The 20,356-nt window shown below is 39.3% G+C and overlaps 1 protein-coding gene across 1 annotated transcript; it reads left to right on the top strand.

The window, feature by feature from the left end:
• Positions 1-4,597: 4,597 nt before the first annotated feature.
• LOC136105162 (phospholipid scramblase family member 5) lies at positions 4,598-19,906 on the top strand. The gene is made up of 9 exons (XM_065844761.2): positions 4,598-4,844; positions 5,427-5,653; positions 8,218-8,369; positions 12,700-12,742; positions 13,641-13,861; positions 14,823-14,984; positions 15,986-16,147; positions 17,078-17,156; positions 17,243-19,906. The coding sequence occupies exons 2-8, from the start codon at positions 5,641-5,643 to the stop codon at positions 17,114-17,116; spliced, it is 792 nt and encodes a 263-aa protein (XP_065700833.1). The 5' UTR covers positions 4,598-4,844; positions 5,427-5,640; the 3' UTR covers positions 17,117-17,156; positions 17,243-19,906.
• The last annotated feature ends 450 nt before the right edge of the window (positions 19,907-20,356 follow it).

Genomic DNA, 20,356 nt, shown 5'->3' with positions numbered 1-20,356 from the left:
TGATGTGATGGTTGGTGCAAATGTTGACTTCAGTCATTTTTACAGAAGGAAAAACAGCTAGAATATATTCAGTGTTTTCTGGTACTCTGACCTTGCAAAATACTTTCTTCCAATTTAGATGTTTCACAGTGTAAAGAAAGGGAAAACGAGAGGTAAGTATGACAGAAGAACTAGTTTTTCTTCTACAGCAAAGCACAATGGTTCTAATTTGACTTTATGAATTTTCAAGGCCAGCAAAGAAGTTCTGCATTGTCACCAAGCGTTAGCTGCATTTGTACTCAAAACTTCTGTCATTCAATGTACTAGAAGACAGAAATAATCTTATTAATATACCAGTGTATATTGCTTGAGTACTTTATCTCATTTTATCACTGGGGTAAATGACTAAATTTGATTAGAGGCAAGCACTAGATCTAATTGTGAGTGGCTGCTGAGCAGTCACAGTTTGCTTAGTCTTGTGAAAGCCTATGGCTTCCTAGGAAGAATGCCTACTCTTTGCTTTCAGCCTGAAAAGTGTTCACAGAGGTTTGGTTATGTGTGAGGAAGGGCAAGATGCAGTTCTCTTACTCTTGAATCTGTGTTTAACAAGGAAAAAGAAGTTGAGATTGTTCATGAATTTCAGTTGCACTTGACAAATGGTTTCAAGCCAAAATAAAAACAAAATCAGGTAAAATTCACTTCATCTTCTCAAAATAGATTAATCACAGTACTGTTTACTAAAGTATGCAGAAAAGAGGCATAAAATGTCTTTGTTTCCAACACACAGTTAAAGCAAGTGAACCTTATATGTACCTCCAGAGTCCATTTGCCACAGAACTATAAAGTTATTTTCTCTGACCTTCAAACCCAATTAATATTAAAGGATATTTACCTGGAGCAGAATAGCTTCAGGATAGATTTAAAAAAAAACCCCTGAGAGTGCTCATTAATTAGGGTAAATTAACTCAGAGGTGAGAGACTGGGTTCAAAATTTCTCCATGACCAAAGTGAAGGTTTGGTATGTGTTTTGGTGCAAGATACATTCAGGTCTCACACGTCGCTCCTTTCTGGCCTTATTTTTGTATAAATCATGTTGGTCAGCTTACATAAATCAACCCCTTCATGGCCACGCTTCCTCTGCTTTTATCCTAGAATCTGTTCAATATGATTCAAGTTGAAATATTTGGGTCTGGGGTTGAATTCACTATTTTGAACTAACCATTTCAGGCAGTGGTTTCAGAACTGCTAGGAAACCAGAACGTGTGAAGCGGTGCTTGGCAGCAGTGCCCACAGCTCCATGGTGTGCTGCATTTTCATGAGAACAAGATTTCACAGGTGATTTAAAAAACAACCAAACAAAAAGCCTAACACAACAAAACCCCACGCCCCCCAAAACCTCCTGACAAAATTGAAAACTAAACACCTCCCTGAAAAAACACAACAAACAAAAACCCCAAAGCCTTCTCCATCTACTGTATCAAAATGGGGTATGGAAGCTGGTTTATGAATTTCCAGTTGATTGCTGTATTTTGCTGACATCTATATTCAGGCTCTGACCCATATCAATACTTGCTGGCTTGATGTTAAAATTTCTAATACATATTCATTACCTGTGTGCCATTTCTAAACACAAGTGTTTGAAAGGGTTTTTTTTCTTGATCTTTTCTTAAACAATCAGTTTAAGATTGCTATTTTGATCACAGTTCAGTTAAATGGAAAATAAAGAACTCAAGGCTGAACAGTTATTTTAAAATTGTGTTTTTCTATTAATTCACACACAACAGTCACCTTGTGGAATAGCCAGGCGCCCATTCCACAGCGCCGTGTGTACTGCATGTGTTGTCAGTGCAGGCATTGCCAGGCAGCGCGGCCAGAGCCGGGTATTTCAGTATGATTGCAGATGTCTTCGGAGGGGAGGAGTTCCTGCAGACACAAGCTGCAGCGAGACGCCTCACAAACCAAAGTTCAAGGTGAGATCCATATTAGACAGTAGCTGATTTAACAAATTGATTTTTTTTTTTCCCCAGCGCAGAAAGCAAAACTAGGTAGAAATCTGTAATTTGGAGCTTCTTATCGCACAGGATCACAGTCTGATCCTTACGTTCCTGCTCAGCATTTATCCCTGTGCTAAAGGCAAGTCCAGGAAAGGGAAGAAGGCTCTATAATTTCCTATTAAAAAAAAATAAAATAACAATTTATTTTAATGCTGGTGACAATTGATACTTTGAAGAAAATAAATGTAAAGTGGAAATGGGCATTAGTGATCACCCCTCTTAAGCAGCAGGGAAGCTCAGGCATTGCTCAGTGAGGTTTCAGGTGCATTTCATGGTGCCTGTGCCCTCTCCTTAACTTGCTTGCTGGGTGGCACGGCGCATAGAGGCAGGTGGGGAAGAGCTGAGCTGTCTCATGTGAACTTGTTTAGGTTGTGGGGATGGGGGGGAGGCAGTTCCTGCTGACCTGGGGAAGCTGATAGTGATACAGTGGGGAAAGGGCAGTGTCATCTTTTCGCTGCTGCGTATAAGGGCAAATATTTTGCATCAGGTTTATAGGGCAGTTTTCTGAGCAGCAGAACCCAGGACAAGAAATCAGACAGTTTTTCCTAATACTTTAAATTCTGTTACTGTCTCCTGTTTTTCTCTTGATGCCTCTGACCTCTAGTGAAGGTGGATTTTGTGAAACTATTGCAATACTCTGGCTGTGGTGCCTGTAGAAAACAGAAGAGTGATTAGGCTCCAGAAAAGCAGCACCTGTGTTGAGTCATACAGTATCTTTGCTCTATTGATCCACTTGTCTGACTAATACTATATACTTTCTGGAGGAATCTCAGTGTTATGGCTCTGTGCCATCTGCTACAATGATGTCTTAAGTCCATGGATAGATTTTCTACATGCTTATGTAATAACCATTAACTACAAGGATGTTTGTAAGTCAGCTTAGCAGGGATGGATCTCTATGCTTTTGAAGAAGCGGTAGTTGTAGAAAAGATGTGATGTAACTTTTCTTTAAAGAAAAAAGGAAGTTTCAAGATGTATAAATTCTTCCAGCCAAGCACTGCTTGCCCTGATCTGAATAGTCTCATTGAATTCAAAGGATCTGTATTAACTTGCATCTTCAGAGGATTTGCCCATCACCTTTTATAAGCTTTACAGCATAGGATGGAATGAGTATATTTTACAGGTAGAGGGAATACATGTATGCACGCTCAGTTTCTTTTTTTAAATCTTTTTGTCTTATTTATACCTGTGAATGCATTACAGATGTTCAGCACATTCATACAGAGGAAGGGAGCATGTTCAACACCCTAATGACAGGGCAAGTGTGGGCAGTGGTCCCTGAGAGCCTTCTGCAAGGAACAAGGGCAGCACGCTCGGTATCCTGTCAGAGTCCCACTTTATGTGCTGCCACTCTGCTTCCTCAAGTCCTTAACAAATGGACAGAAATAGCTGCATACAGGTCTTTTAATGTTTATCCTGATTTCTTGAATAGTTTTTCTAGTGCATTTCTAAATAGCATGAAAGAATGTCTGTACTTTTGCCTGGGCAAACATGATCAAGTTCTCCTCTGGTCCTGAAGTCCCTAGCAATGCTGCTTTTTACCACGGCTGGAGTAACTTTTTACCACTATGTGAGTACTTATTTAAAAAATAACCAACAATGACAAAAACTCACAAAAAACAAGCACGAAAAAAACCCCACCACCACCACTCCCCCAAACTAACAAATATTCAGATTAAATAAACTGTTAAAGACATAGTTTTATTTGTAAAGACTGATGCCAATGCAAGACTATCCTTTACAAATCCTCAAGAAATCTATGGATGTAATCTACGAAAATTATTGCTTCAGAATCAAACAGTGTCCATGTGTTCCTCCAGGTCAGCAAACGAGCTGTTTGGACTTCTCAAAAATGCTTTTTATAAATGTTTCAAACATCATCTTTTAGCATATATATGCATCATCTGTTTTAGGTACATTTTTTCTTACCGTACTACACTTGCTTTATGCACTGACAGAATTATTGTGGGTTTTTTGTTTGTTTGTTTGTTTGGATTTCTGGGAGCTAAAGTCAGTCTTTTTTCATTTTTAAAGGTAGGCAAGTGCCATCTTACCTGAGGTTTCATCTGTCTTTTTCAAGGTTAGGTTTACTATATTTATCCAGAGCTTTTCCTTTCCTTTTTTCTTCTTTTTTTAGGCTTTGTGTCTCCTTTCCAGGTTAGATTCCCTGCTCCAAAGCAGCACATCTTTGGCAGGGAGAAAGGAAGCAAAAACTTTTAGTCATCCTTAATCTGTAGCGATGTCAAACTTCTTTCCAGTACAGAAGGATTTGTTCAGTGCCCATTTTACAGCAACCGAAGTTCTCGTCTGTTGGCTTCCTTCTCCTTTTCCAGGAGTGAGTACAGCAGGAACTGGCTGCTGGGTCAGGGTGTGCTGGCACTGCACCCAGGGACTTCTCAGGTGAGCAATGATAAACTCCTGGAAAATTTTGCATAGCCAAATTTTCACACATTCTATAGGTACACCTGGAGCCTTTGTGTGGACTAACATAGTTAATAAAAATCAGCTTATTTATTTATTTAGAGGGGTTTTCTGTATTCTTCCTTCAGAGAGCCTCAGTCAGCATGTTCCTGAACTGTTAACTCTGGAATTAAATCTGCTTGGACCTGCTCCTACAGAGTGCGTTTCAAATCAGTGTGATTTGCAGCAGCAGGGAGGACAGAAAATGGTCCCAAACACCTCACCCTGCTCTGCTGAGCTCTGTGCATAGACTCTGCCATTTTTGCAGCCATGTATCACATCTGTCTGCAGCTCCCATGTGCATGATGATCTCCATGGTGACCTGGGCACTTGAGGCAGAAATATGAGCTGGTAAGTCAAGGTTACCCTCCCTCCTCCTCCTTTCCTCTAAGTACAGTGCAGGTGATTACATGTGTTACATTTTGGTATGGAAGGTACTTGTCTGGAGCAAAGCACAGCCAATCCATTTTAATTCCCCAAATCCAGTTTAAACACCTCACATGGATCAGCAGAGCCCAGCATGGTGGGGGGTACAGGAACACCTTCTGGGTCTAGGTGCAGGCATGACAATCCCTTGTAAGGGGAGGCTGATGCTACACAGATAAAATATGATGAGAAATCTGAGGTCCCTTTTCCTGCTCTGTGTATGTGAGATGTTGATTGGGGTCCAGTCATAGGGAAATGCGGGTAATTAGCTCCTCTGTCTTTACTGGATACCCTGAAGGAACGGAAACATAAATATTGAATTATAAAGTTAGGATTTGTATAGTCTTAGAATATATGCATACTTATAAAGCAGAATTTTAGGTCTAATGTGCTCAGTTAGACAGTGGGTACATTGAAGTTTTGCCTCTTTGTATTCACAAAACACTTTTTCCCTCTTTCCATTGGTGCAAACCACTTGAAATGAATAATGTTTTGCTTGTTTGTCAGCATCATCTCCCCCTGTTGTCCATCGACATAAAATGCAGTGTTCTGGAACATGAGAAAGGCAATACATTTCCTCCAGTTCTTTGTAAGCTGATATGAAGTAGACAGACACCTTCTGAAGTTTTGTGCATGCTGTGCTCTTTTTTCGCTTTGCTGCAACAAGAAAAGCCTTTTCTTTTAACCTGGCTTCCTTTGAAGAAGTAACTCAGGAAGCTTCATGGCCTCTCAAGGTAAGTGCATCTATAGTCTGTATTTTTAGATCATGTTTACAGAAAAATAGAGTCTTGTGCATTTCCAGCAATCAGCAGTCTGATGAAATGAGAGTTTCAGGCTAAAACCACAGCAGCCAAAGCACGGTTGTTTTGGCTTCCTTTAATTTTTCAGCATTCAAGAGGCTCCTAAAGAGACTAAAATCTATACTAGAATGTTATTTGAATAAAATATGTTACAAAATGTTAGCATCTGTATTCAGTCAGAAAATTTAGCGTTTGTATCTTCATGCTTAATCCTGTCAGCAGAGAATGTGTGGGAAGGGCAGGCACCGAGCCAAGGGTACTACTATTTTTGCACAGTTCTTTCCTATTCCATTTTGAAAATACCAAATCAGCAAATGCTTTTCACTTTTAAAACTGGCCAGAGTCCTGCTAACCAGGAAAATAAATATCTGAAGAATAACTGAGTTTAATCAGATTACTCCTATCTGGGTTCATCTTTGTCATATATTGTCTTCTAGCAGCAGCTGGTTGTGAATTCAGGGCTATAGACAAACACTGCAGTATGCTGATCTAACCAGCCTTCTAAATTCACTTTCTTCATGTTTTCAAATATTTAAACTAAGTAGAAGGACGCAAATCTGTTTTTTCTTAACATGAACGCAACTCCATAGATGTGACCCTGTTGTGACACACAGAGGCAGATGTTGGCCCAGGGAGTTTCAGCAATGCCTGTTTATGTTTGTTTACCTCTCTTTGCCCCCCAAAATGCTCAAGGCATTCTGCATTTACAGCAGTAAAAGTTATACAGCGGCAAGCAGGTTTTGCAGCATTATTGTACTCTTGTAATATACTTCTTTTTTTGCTTATGTTTAGCCATAGAAAAGAGACCTAATTTATATATATTTGATGCATAGTAGTTAACAGAAGCAGAAAAACAGTCATGTTGTGTAATATGGTTTTCATAATGAAGGAACTTGATAATTTACTTCTTTTAGGAATAAGTAATTCTACAAATCATGTTTGTGCAGAATGCTCACTGTGTCATATGGTAACTTTTAAGTTTTCCCATACCATAAATTAACGGGGAGACATCCACAAAATAGACAAAGTGTCAGAGTAGCTTGGATTTTCATCAATATTTAATATTTTTACTGTTTGGTTTTTGTATTGCTTAAAATTTGACAGGTAGAACTGCAGTTTGTTGTCTTTTTTTTCCTCTTTATTATTTGAAAATAACACTAACACTTGGTCACTTCATGGCATTTCATGTAACAACAAGAGTTACAGCAGTAACAGAACTCTGTGAAGTAAAATGATGCAGAAGAGCATATAAAATATTTATCACCTAGTTATACATTTTTAAAAGCCAGCAACAAATTCAAAGGCATTACTTCTTCCTGTCTCAGACTGAAAGAAAGCAGTGGCTGCAAAGACAAACTAAGATCAAAATATGATTAAACGATGAATTGGCCACAGTGAGTTCAAATAATACTAAATGATCTCATTTAAACCCACAACACCTAAAAAGAGCTTCAGACTTAGAGCCAAAATTCCTTCTGGACCTCAAACCCCATCATATCTAAGTATTGTCAGACATAAGATAAAAATGATCACTTTGGGGACTGTTCTACTGCCAGCACACGGGAGTCCAGCTTAATATGAGGATTTGCCGCTTATATACAGAGAGCTTCAGCTTGCTCTTTCTTGTTCTGGCAGAACGAGTGTTACTGCAGGCTGTGGAAAGATGCTCATAGTAAACCCAGTAGGATTTGCTGAGAATGAAATGGTAAAGGTGGTCACCGCACTGTGGGAAGCAGTGCCTTGCATGTGGCTGGGTGTGGGCACGTAGGTGCCTGTATCAGTAAATGCTCTCCTTACCTTAGCCACACTATCCAAGGTAACCACCACTGTGTTCTAAAGGATGTGTTTGCAATTGCAAACCAGAAAACTCAGCTTCATGATATCTGATCTTTTCATTAAGATAATAATGAATAATACATTGTGAGAGGCTGTTTAGATTTTGATACCAGGGTTGTAACATCTAGCTTGGGAAATCTGAGATCCCTGGAAAGGCTATCCCTAATTAACAGAAAATACGCATGACCTCAAGATGCTGGAAAGCCTCTTGCTTGGGGCAAGCCCTCAGCAGCTGAGTGTACACCTGCATGCAGGGCAGCTCACATGGAGCTGGGCTGAGCAGCCTGTGCTGAGGATCTTGTGGCCACCCTGTATGTGATTCTGGACCAGCTCCAGCCTTGTCACACAGACTGAGTGCTCGCAAGCTGTCAGAGCGAATTATGTGCCCTCCAAGACCACATATCTGGGTTAAGCTTCATCTAAGGTGATTGCACTTTGTGTACTCCAAAACTGCTTTACAAAGTGAATCAGAATGCTTGAAGTGTGGGGCCATCAGGAGTTTCATTTCAGATCCTCACTCCTGATCTGAGCTAAAATGCTGATACAGTCACAGGCAGAATGTGACGTTATTGTTCTAGTTTTGATCCAAGCAGCTAACTGCTGTTTGGCCCTGTTCATTTCTGATTGGTTGGTTTGTTTGTTTGTTTCTTCTTTTCCTGCAGAATCTAAGGGACAAAATAACCCAGTCTTCAAGGATTATCTCCCTGGTTCTTCTGACCTTCCAGAAGAGAATAAGCCTGTTGAACCAACAAGTCTCTGGAAGCAAACATCACACACTCATAACTTGCCACCTGGTCTGGAGTACCTGACCCAGGTCTTGAATCTTCCCAAATCTTAGAATTATTTTGTTTTCTTCGTAGACTTCTTTGATACCTTAGGGGATAGAGTTGATTGGGTCTTCTTTTCTTGAGGGACGAGCAGATTGAGACAGAGAGGGTTTATTGTTGTTTGATATTACTATGAAATAGGGAGCATAGGAATGACAAGCCCCTCTTTTGTTTCTGCCATTCGTTTTTATAAAAATCCATTTGTTGTGCACGCAGCTCTCCTTGCACCAAAATCATGGTTTTCTTCTCTATAGGACTTTTTCTAGGTCATAGTATTACCCCTTTCATTGACCCCAGTTTCCTTCCAACTCCTTAAGAGTTCACCCTCAGGGCAATGACTATCAAATTCCAGCTGGCCCCAGGAAGACTGAAACAGGCAGTGTGTGATGGACTTTTTACCTCCTTATCACCCATCCTTTGAGGAACATGAAGGTTTTCTGAGCAAACTCCTTCTGCTGAGAGCAATGCTGTCCAGGTGAGATAGAGGTAAGGTCCTGGGGAGGCGAGCTGCCAAGGAGACAACTTTGTGAGCGTGGACCCAGGTGGCTACAAATCCACATCTGTTCTGTGTGGGGTCAAGGGGCATGGTGTCCATCTCACTCTGTGAAACCTCATGGCTCCTGGCCCTCAGACCAGCGCTGGTGGCAGCTCTGCTCCAGAACTTCCTTCTCTTCCTGCATTTTTCTACAGGGAGGGTTGCTTCCTGCTGCAGCTTTGACACTGCCTCCAGTTTGCATTTCACATGTGACTGGATTTGACCGCTCTTATATACACTGAGTGACAGTTTATACATCCTACCTGGTATGGACAGGAACAGAATGTGGCCCTTAGTGCACTCAGGTTGTGATTCTGATACACAGGCTTCTGCTGTGTTTGTGTTTTGGTGGTGCTGGGAAATGTTTATTTCACTCAAGGTCTGTATTTTAGATATAGATTTCTGGTAGTTTTGTACAGGAGCAGAAATTGACTGTATTTTATATTTGGAGCTAAGTTATCTAGACAGATAATGAAACTGGGAAACCTTTCAGAAACAATTTTTCATATGGAATTATGATTTTCATTTCATGGTGCCCATGCACAAAATTATATGTTGTCAATTACAGGAGCATTGCTCACAGACTGTGAGCTACATTTTTTAGTGATTGTGATAGTTAAATACTTGGCAGGTTACATATTCAGTCTCCTCTATGAACATGAATTATACCTCAGATTTACACACACAATGTGGGCAAGCAAATTCTATTACTCCATTTTGTCAAAGCTTTGTGTCTGGCATAAAGACAAAAGAGCAAGTGGCTGTCAGAACTATAACAAGAACTCAAGACTTTGTTCATGCTTGTTCTCAGCCCAATAACCATGTGTCTGTGCTGCAGCCCTTGCTAATTATTTTCAATTTTCTCTGCAGTCTGAAAAGCAGAAAGCATGTGTGCAATGCTGATTATTGGCATATACCCACAGCTAGAGCTTCCATGTGTTGCTGAACGTTTTGGTGTGTGATGCTGAAGTCACACTGGCTGTGTGACTAATGAAACAAGCTCAGACAGGATAGATTGCAGCAGAAAGGAGATCTGACCAGCAGGGAGAGGGCTGCCTGCAGAATGAACGTGGGATTCACAGCTGCCAGGGTAGTCCCTTGGGATTTATCCTGATGGACTAAGAGATTTTCATGTAACGAAATTCTCATATGAATGAAGATATTTCTAGCAGAACAGTGAATTTTTGATGCCACTGGAAACACTGGAACACTGAGTATCCTTCTGGTTGTGTGTGTATTGGGGAAAGTTGGTCCAAACTGAAATAGACACAGACAGGTGCTACTGGAAGGACATGGGAAATAAAGAAAGTGCTTTGAAACAAGACTGTGAGTGTTTCATATTTAGACTAAGAAGATGGTACCAGAGAGGGAGTTATGACAGCTCTTACCCCTAGAAGAGTAAACAACCTGTGGGAAAATGAGACAATTTATTGAATGATACTACCAGAAGAAAGATTGTATAGAAAGTGATTGTGAATAAGTGCAAGATAAAAAGTAGAAATGAAGTTCTGGGATTACCTCTAGCAGGAGCAGGGAAGATATCTGGACAGATTTGTGAAAGCTGAATATATTTACTAATAAGACCATGATGTATTTGAAACAAGAATCCAAATTTAGTGAATCTCAGAGAGATCCCTACAGTCTTATTCTAAAGAGCAACTCGAAGGCACAATATATAGTGTTGAATGAGAGAAAAATAAAATGTCTATTGTGTACATTAAGGCCAGACAGCAATATTTCACTCTGCAAGTGCACTCCCAGAGTCAGCCAAGCTGAGGAGCGATTTGGTCGGCTGTTCAAGGTGCAATAAACTACTTCTGCCCTGGCAAACTGATACCAGGCTTTCTATCAGTATCAAAAAAGTTACACTCTTCAGTCAATTTCCTATAAAACAAGCTAACCAAACCTCATTATCATCTTCCAGATCACAGCCACAGTTTGAGGAACTGGCCAGCGCCTATCACAAAAATCGAAGGAACTTTTCCTCATAGTAGGAATAGAGAGATGAGACCTTGGAAAAGAGTTTTCCAAGTAGCTCAACAGTTTGTTGTGCCACTATTCAGTCTTAACCAATTTTCTAATAAGCTTCTTAGTTTATACTTGGTTAGACTGATCAGATGCAAATTTAATGCCCACAAAACTGAATATTGATAATTAGCTGTGTAGAAAGAATTTTAACACATCTGAGCTCAAGAGGACTCAGATCCTTGTAAACCAAAGGGGTTTAGATGCTTTCAAATGCAAGTGCAGAACTCCCTTAATCCACAAGTGCCTCTATAAAAGATACATCAGAATAACTGCCTTGCAGAACACAGTGCAAGGCAAAACAAGCAAGCCTGACAAGTGATATTGCCACCCTCTCATCATTGTTTATACATTGTACACAATAAACCAATATACAGACCAAAATCACTCAAAGCTGCTCAGGGTTATTAATTTTCTTTTCCATGTGACAGTCTACATGACACAAAGAAATCCATATGGAAATATTGAAGTAGCCCTGCCATCTTTAACTTGTTTATTCTTTTTTCATCAGCAGAGCACTTCCCATGTGCACCAAGAGTTCACATATCTCACGAAATCTAGACTACAAACAGCAAAGATTCTTGGGAGAAAAATTTTAAGTCGAAATATTTTTTTTCTTATTTCAATTACTGGCATAAACTTTTTTGAGATTAATAAAAAGGATAAAGAAATTTCTCTTTACTAGCTTTTCTTTGCAGCCTGTGAATTAGCTGCAGGAGATGACTAGAACTGACAAATGGCTGCAGCCGTTTGAATATATACCAGGCGCAAGATTTATCAATTGCAAAATATACAGACGCTGGAGAGCTGTGATATGTTGGTCTCAGAAAGTCGTTGTGTGCATTCTGTCTGCAGCTGTGAGTAATGGCAAAATCCTGTGCCAATCATTTGCCCATCAGGAATTTAGGGAAAATAAATTAGCAAAGCCTAAACTATCACATAAAACAGGCATAAAAAGTCACATAAAACTGAAAGGTAGACTGAAATTAAGTCTTGCTGGTTTTATGATACTAATGACCGTTTTCTAAAAAAGAGTAATGTCAGAGGGATGATAAGCATAGAAAAGCTGGGTACCACGGCAAACAGTTTTCCTTCTGCATTTGTAACCAGCTCACAGAGGCAGAGAGTTTCAGCCAGACAAGGATTTTTCTGGGGAGCTGTTGTTTTGCTCATTCTGGCACCTCAGCGTGACCATCTGCCAGATTCAGGGTGCAGAACTCCCAGTGCCTGAAATCGGAGCGTTAAAGCTTGTGTGTCTTGTTGGCATTACCTGACAGTCCGTCTGGGCTGCTCCAGCGGGGCCCTGGGGATGTGGCTGAAGCGCATTTTGATCTGGAGCCCAAACTGTTCACCCCTGCACTTCTGTGGTGCCCAGCACCAGCCTCAGCTTTGGGGTTAAGGGACTTCCCTTCTGCCAAGACCAGGAGGGAGGAGCAGGAGTGAGAAGTGGCTCCTGCTTCTTGCATACATCTTTTCATTTCTGTTGGCTTTCTCATTTCCCCCAGTGAGGGTTATTTTTCTTCAAAACTGTGGATGAATTACATGACCACAGCATGCAGTGTCACGCTCTTCAGTGATCGTTTCAGAGAGATGACCAAAGTGTCACTTGAGATACTCCTAGGGCACCCAGCTTGCGCACCTCTGGAAGGAAAGAAATGCTAATAACAGGGAGATGAGCAATAAAAATAAATAGACATCACTGGCAGCCCCAGACCTTTCCAACATCCAGCATCTTGTCTATTTTTTTTTTTAAACAGTTGGACCGGATAATTATTCATCAGCAGGTGGAGCTTCTTGAAGGTATGGTGCAATCCTTGTTGTTCTTTAAGAGTGCTGGTATACAGATGTCTCCAAGAGGTTTCTGAATCTTGCCCTCACCTTGTTGAAGTCATTGTGAAGCCTCCTGCTGACCTTGCATTGGGCCTCTAATGCAGCGTTAGTGTGGTGAAAATCCACTTTCTTTACACCTGTTCAGAAAACCAATGAGGAGAGAGAAATTACAGTGAGTAATCTCTACACCAGTTCTAAAGTCTGTACATCAGATACCTCTCCCTTAAAGTTATTCAAGTTCATCTTTCCAATCCATGGAAAAACATATTGTCTTCAACAATAATTAACATGCTATGAGAAACAAAGCAAATAAGGAAAGATCAGAAGGCACAAAATGAAGAATAGTAGTTTTCTATTTACATAGTTTCTTAGAATTTCAAAATACTGAACAATTATTAAGATCTGCAAGTAAAACTTTTTTAATGTATTTCTCTCATTCAAAATGTTTTTGGCCTGATTCTTGGTCATTTCACTGAGTGAAAGTTTTGGCGAAGGAGTGGAACAGCTTCATATTGTTACTTTTCACAGATGATAAAATAAGAAAAAGCTCAACCCAAAAGTCGGCATCTGAATTCTGTTTTGTGATATGTACTTCAGTGTACAGCAAATAAAAGTCTGAACTACATGTTCCTTCAAAATACAGACCTGACATTATTATTATTTCCTTATAATTGTCTATCTTCTTTGTGTCCTTATTTCAAAAAAATTTTTAAAGAGTCTCTGTTCTACAGATTTTTAGAATACATGCTACAGAGAAGACCAGAACTACAAACTTGTATGCAAAGCTGAATTTGGTGGGTCTTGGTAAGGGCTAACTCTAATGCTAACATTATACTAAGGTAATGTACTACTTGTTTTGCTTTATTAGCCATACTTGGCACAGAGACCTCCAGCAAATATGAGATAAAAAACCATTTGGGACAAAGAGTTTACTTTGCAGTGGAAGAAAATGGTTGCTTTGATCGTAATTTGTGTTCGCCCATAAGGTCTTTCACCATAAGGATTGCTGATAACATGGGCCGAGAAGTGATCACAGTGAACAGACCCTTGAGATGTAACAGCTGCTGGTTCCCCTGCTTCCTGCAAGAGGTGAGTGAATCCTAATCGCCTTGTGCCCCAGCAACTCGCTGTCTGTGCACAGCATTAGTGAAACCCTGTGCAACCTCTGCGAGGTCGTCAGGAGGGAATTCACATCCGCCTCTTAGCCTGGGGCACTGCGTGGGGCCTTTGTTTAGAAGTAACTTGATAAACATTCTAACAGCTATATTCCTAGTTTGCCTCCTGTCTCCCATGGGACTTTACTCTGCTGACATACTAAACAAAGCCTCTGTATCTGATGATACAGATGTTTCCCCAGTTAGGCAACACCCTACAACACTGCCTGCCTTGCCACAGGCTGATGTCTGTTGGTGCTGCTGACAGACGTCACCCACTCTGCTCCCAGAGCATGGAGGATGGAAAATCACTGGATGTCACTGGTGCATGTGGGCAGGACCGGGAAGCAGTTCTCAGAGGAAGCTGATGCTTTGCTCTGTGACTCTGCCTCTTTAAGGCCATGTATCTTTGAGAAATTGCAGAACTTAAATGCAAGCTGCTTTAAGTGACAAATGCAGATTCTATTGAGATTTTTTTTCTCCTTATTTTTGACTCTCCTCTATTCAGACATCGTTCTTGTTTTACAAAAATGTTTTATAGGATAACTGATCTAACCACTTTTTCAGTTCTGTATCAGGATTTTTTTTTTAAAAGGTCTTTTTGTAGCACAGCCGCTATATAAAAAAGCTTATTGGATACTCAGATTACAGTAAAAAAGACTTCACAGTGCATGGCTCTTATCTAATCTTACATGTAAGATGTTAGCTTCTGGTGCAGATTTTGAGCTTCATATTGTGCACTATTTAAAAACACCATCAGACAGCCTTGTACCATCTAGTTCACAGTTTGGCAAAATTATTTATGATTATAATAGGTAAATAATACATGTTGTCATTATAGAAATAATACACTATTATAAAGTTAGTCTATAAGGTTTTTTTGTTTTGTTTGCTAGTTAGAAGTTCAGTCCCCACCAGGAATAACAGTTGGATATGTTGTACAGAACTGGGACCCTTTTCTGCCTAAGTTTACTATACAGAATGAAAGCAAAGAAGATGTACTAAAAATAATTGGCCCATATGTAACTTGTGGCTGTTTTGAAGATGTTGACTTTGAGGTATGTTTCTGATGAGTGTTGAGAATTTTAAAGTTTTACTACTTTGAATACATTTCTCACTCAAAAATCCTGTTATTCTAAGCTTAAAAATATTATGTAAATTGCTATAATTATGGAACAGAAATACAACAACGTGCATGGGAATTCCTGACTTCTACAATCAGATTTCCACAAATGTTTTCTGGACAGGAGTGACAATTCCATCAGGGAAATAAATACGTTGCTAAGCTAAGTCCTTGTCCCAGCTGTTCATGACTGCTCAGCCTTTGATTTCAGCTCAGGGTTCCATCCCACAGGCATTCACTGGTACCTGACTTGTAGTCCCTTAATGCCTGTGACATGGAATCTGCTGCCTTCATTATTCTCAGACTGAGAACCATGGACAGGACTACTGTCCATTATGTTTGCACCCATTTGACAGTATTCACCAAGAGAAAAATAATTCTGAGGAGCCATTGAAATATTTAAGGGATGAGAAGGAGAATGGGAGATGTTCAGAGAAACCATGGACAGAGTTTTCTGATGTGACCAATTTGCCTTAGTTAAGGAATCATAAAAGAGCTGCTGTGTTGATCAGCTCGTTAGCTAAATCAGAAGACTTCAGTATACCGTGAGAAACATGCAGATAGCTACATAATTAAGAACATATCTGTCAGCTGTAAGGGACAGTGGTCCACAGCAATGGTACTACTGTGACTGGGAGCACATCAGAAACATAAGACAGGAAAAAAATTTTCATTGTGAAAAAAGAGCAAGAGTGGTGTAAACTTTCATAAAGTTGCTGATGTTTCCAAACTTGAGACCCATTCTTGTGTGCCACTCCTAAAGGCAAATCTGACACTAACAGAGCACCTCAATGATAAAGATGAAAGAACCACCTGACAATTATAGCATGCTCTGTGTGTCAGGGCACAGTCACTAATTCTGTGGAGATACAATCAGTGTGTATTTTATTTATTTACATTTAGGTGTATTACTATTTTTTTTTTTTATTTGTGCAGGTAAAAGCTCTCAATGAGATGTCAACGATTGGCAAAATTTCCAAGTACTGGTCTGGATTTGTAAACAATGCCTTCACCAACACTGCCAACTTTGGGATCCAAGTCCCTGTAGATCTTGACGTGAAAATCAAGGCAGTAATAATTGGTGCTTGTTTCCTCATTGTAAGTATGCAAACCCAAGAGTCAGATCTACAGAGGTGGGCAGGCTGGGACCAAAGGGGCCTTTGCTATCAGCTGGGATCCTTTAAAAGCATAAGTGCAGTGAGAACCCAAACCCATTACCTAAAAGATAAGTTAAATGAAAACCTCTTAATTTTTACAGCTGCTTTTGTTTTTCTGTTATTTACTGAGCATCTCTAGATTCCTAACATTTTTGTTCATTAAAACATTTAAATAGTATTCCACATGTGATTCAATAATCTTAATTGCCATACATGTCAAACCTACCAGACTCCCCCAAGCTTCTTATCTGTTGTGTTTGAATTGGTGTACGAACCAGAACAAAAGTTATGTTATTTCCAATCATAATTTCAAATGGTGAGTGCCACTTCAATAATTCTGTTAAGTGTTGCATGTAAGAGCTTCAGGTTACATGAAATTTCCTACAAAAGTTTCCTTGCGAAGATAACAGTAAGAGAAGAATTGTGGGAAAGGGGAATACTCATCAGAAGGGGCAAGGATGAATTTAAGAATCATGTTTTCTAGAATTACAAATTTATATTTCCTGTGTACCTCTTTTGCCAATACTAATGACTTAATATTAACGTGCAATGGTTCAAAATCATCTGTGATACTTACATCAGAGAATATAATCTTAAAGGAAAAAAACTATTTAAACTATTCACTGCAAAGTGTTTGCTTTAAAATAGCAACAACAATCCAGATATTTTGCTTTTATTAGGTCAGAAATGTAACTCTCACGACACTTAAGATTATTAGATTTTGTCCTCCAAAACTCCTGTTGCTCAGTGACAGAGTAATGGAAAATAATTGACTAATTATTTTATGTAAAAAAGCCTACAAGTAAGACTTTTGATAGTAACTGTTGCATTTTCCTACCTTCCTTACTGTTCACAGTTTGTTTATTTGTAGGACTTAATGTTCTTTGAAAACTCTTTGGATGGATTATAACAAGATGACAGAAACAAGAAAATATGCAGAATGTGTTTCAGTAAGTAAAAATGAAAATAAATTTATCTTCTTGCTTTGAAGACTTATATGTTAGATACTTTCTAATTCTTTTTCATTTTCTTCCAGAAATCCCCTGAGATTTGGACGTGATTTTGAACTGCACAAATCCTCCTTCCTTATAGGAAAAGAAAGGGACCTAATGATGAAGTTTATTAAAATATGTCTCATGTAAATAACAATTTCCTACTTACATTTTATGTGTGTTGTAGCTAAACATATACTTTTCACACAGAGCACTGTGGCTTTGGAACAGTGCAATTCTCTTCTTTCTCTTTTGATGTTTCTGCATGGGAAATCATGAAAGATTAGATGAAGGCTTGCAGCGTAACTGATGAAAGTCTATGTTTAGAGAAGCCTTTGATGTTTTGCAAGTGCTGGTACCAGTTACTAACCACATGAGGGTGTGTTCCAGGGGTTTTGCTTTTTATAATTTTAGAAATAATTTTCTGATTTGTTATTTAATTAATAGTAGCAAACTGAGGCTGAAAGTAACAAATATAAAGACATCACCCAACGGGAAGTTCAAGATATTATCTGTTTCAGTGAATTGAAAGAAGGGAAGTGATGTTTGCTAGTAAATTAATTTTATGGCAGATTTGTTTAATGAGAGGCAGCCAGAAATTAGTCTTCCAGTACTATAGTCTGGAACATAAGGTCTGCTCAGAAAAATCTGGTCTTCCACTGCCCTTATTGAATGCAGGCCATAACGTTTGAGAAATGGTGCTCTGTGTGCTAGACATGCACAAACCACTTCACATTTGACCTGTCTAATGTTAGGGATTCTTACTCCCATCTACTAAGACTTTCCTTCAAAGTTTTGTTCCTCTTAATAATATCTGGTGGTTGATAAATGTTCATTCAGCCTTGCCTGAAGCCAGCCTAGCACAGAATTATTCTTTTCCTTTGACAAGCTCAGGTATTTTCCACGATGGAACTGTGCAACAGGAGCTTTTTCTGTTTCAGATGGCAGTTCTACATAGCTGTTCATTCCTCCAGTCACACCTCATCATACTTTCCCAAACATTCCTACCAACAGGCTTTTACTAATACAAGCTGCCTTTGTAGGAACATCCATGATAAACATGCAAGACAAGCAGAGAATTTTTTGTTTCAAAATATTTGCTGTATGAACATGCTTACGCCTATCTTGAAAATTCCAATACATTCTCAAGAAGCAAACTAGTACCATACAATATTGTTGTCAAAAGTAAATACTATCCTAGTCACCAGTCAAGTTTCCAAGGGGAACATTTTACAAATCACCATGAATGCTGAACTCCTTTTTAGTGTGAACTAGTAATTCAATTCTCGTAAATAACCAACATATCAACGGAAAGGAGAGGAGATAATGAATAATTCATAAAAATGAAAAAGAGCTAAATTTATCAGGTGATTAATTCTCAACAAATATTTAGAGTAATTTTAAATTAATGTTCATGGTTATGAATTTAAACACGGTGAAATCAGGAAGTTGCAACTAATACTCCCATAGCAAAATTAACTCAGGAATGCTTATAGATTTAAACAGTATGTTTTATATTATATACCACACTTAGGTATTTATACAGATTTACATATGTCTTGGAAATAATTGTCGTTAACAAGCTCTGACAATCATCATTATCTGTTAACCGTTTCATTACTGGCTCTCACTGTGACTCCTGGCAGTGCAATCAAGCTGCAATCTGCAGAAATTGAGAACTCAGACGGAACCATCACTGTCACCTTTCCCAGGAGGAAGCACCCTGTGCAGTAGCTGTGAGCTTTGTGGGCAAGAAGCTCCCTCGTGTGGAAATTTATAGTTTTGCAGAAGAACACAGATGCCAGTTTGCTAGTTTCACTAGTTTCACGTTGATGATATTCTACTAAATTTAGTCAGTTCACTCCTGACTTACTCTAATGCAGACTGAGAAACAGAGCCAGGTTTTTATATTATCTCTCTAAATCCCTTTGTCATCTTAGACAGAAGTGACTATTATTGCAGCCAACAGTCTTGGCTCTCATGCAAAACCATGTTCTTGCACTTGAGTTGTGTGTGTCCGAACGCCCCGGTGAGCGCAGTGCCAGGTGTGACCAGCGAGCTTCCCTGTCACCTGCCACTCGTCCTCGGCACTTCCCAGCCTTCTTGCAACCCTTAACAAGCCAAAGACACCTTTGAAGCAAATGTGTCCAACCACCACTGAGTCAACACAGAATAGGGTCTCATTTACCTGCCAGGCTGAATTTGGCTGTGATTATCCACAAATATACCTTGTAGGTAAGAAATATGTGAGTATTTAGATATATTTATATATATATATTATTTTTTAAAGCAGATTATAGTACTGTATTTCTTGCACTTAGTGACTTTGTTGCTGTTTAGTGTGTTAGTACAACAACTTTTTTTTTTTTTTTAATGTAGTGCTTGCACACGTGTAAGAGTATGTTTGAATGCCTCTGTTTATACCCAGCTTCTGGAACATACAGGAACAGGTTCAGTCCCTGGATAAAACAAAGCACTGGGGTTGGGGTTGCTCTTGCTGGCTAGAGCTGCTGTAGCAGCCTGCTTGATCTCGGTCCCACCCTTCAGCATCCAGGTAGAAATTCAGTGCCAACACCAGCACTTTTTCAACTGGAAGCTCTTTTGTCTAAATCACAGCTGCCATACAAGGGCAGGCATTTATCCTCAGCAAAGATGAAGGGGTTCTGTGTGATACTACTAAATAAAAACTAACGTGTAATAAAATTTTAAAACCCTGCAGCTCTATCTAGTAATTCTTTCTTATTAGTAACAATGTGTTTCACATTTTAGGAGCTACATATGCTCTGTACAAATCTCACCTTTCACAATTCCCTTATGGGCTAGGAGTGGCCCTCTAAAGGACAATTCAGTATTCCCCAAAGTGGGGACAAATTATTGTCCTGAACATCTTCTAGAAAGAAACATGATTGTTCTAATGAAACGGAAATCTTACTCAATACAGCCAAGCAAATAGTTTCATGGTCGATCACAAGACAAATTGTAAAGCTGTGTAGAATATAATTTTTGCGTTCAGTAGATGGCAGCAACAGTTCATTATTGTAGTATTTAGCTTTCCAGAGATCACAAGCTGTACCCAGGATGCTGATTAAAGATTAGCACACCTTTAAGCCCTAATTGATTTCTACCCTTAACTAGAAGATATATTTTCTTTGTCTGCT

The sequence above is a fragment of the Patagioenas fasciata genome, chromosome 9 (assembly GCF_037038585.1).
Source record: "Patagioenas fasciata isolate bPatFas1 chromosome 9, bPatFas1.hap1, whole genome shotgun sequence".
NCBI lineage: Eukaryota > Metazoa > Chordata > Aves > Columbiformes > Columbidae > Patagioenas > Patagioenas fasciata.
Note: the sequence above shows the minus strand (reverse complement) of the source record. Positions and strands in the feature narration are given on the sequence as shown.

Excerpts from the sequence above, each read along its gene's own strand:
- LOC136105162 (XM_065844761.2), top strand. Across the intron at positions 12,743-13,640 it reads GCAGGTGGAGCTTCTTGAAG|CCATACTTGGCACAGAGACC; the intron begins GTATGGTGCAAT and ends TTGCTTTATTAG. Across the intron at positions 16,148-17,077 it reads TTGGTGCTTGTTTCCTCATT|GACTTAATGTTCTTTGAAAA; the intron begins GTAAGTATGCAA and ends GTTTATTTGTAG.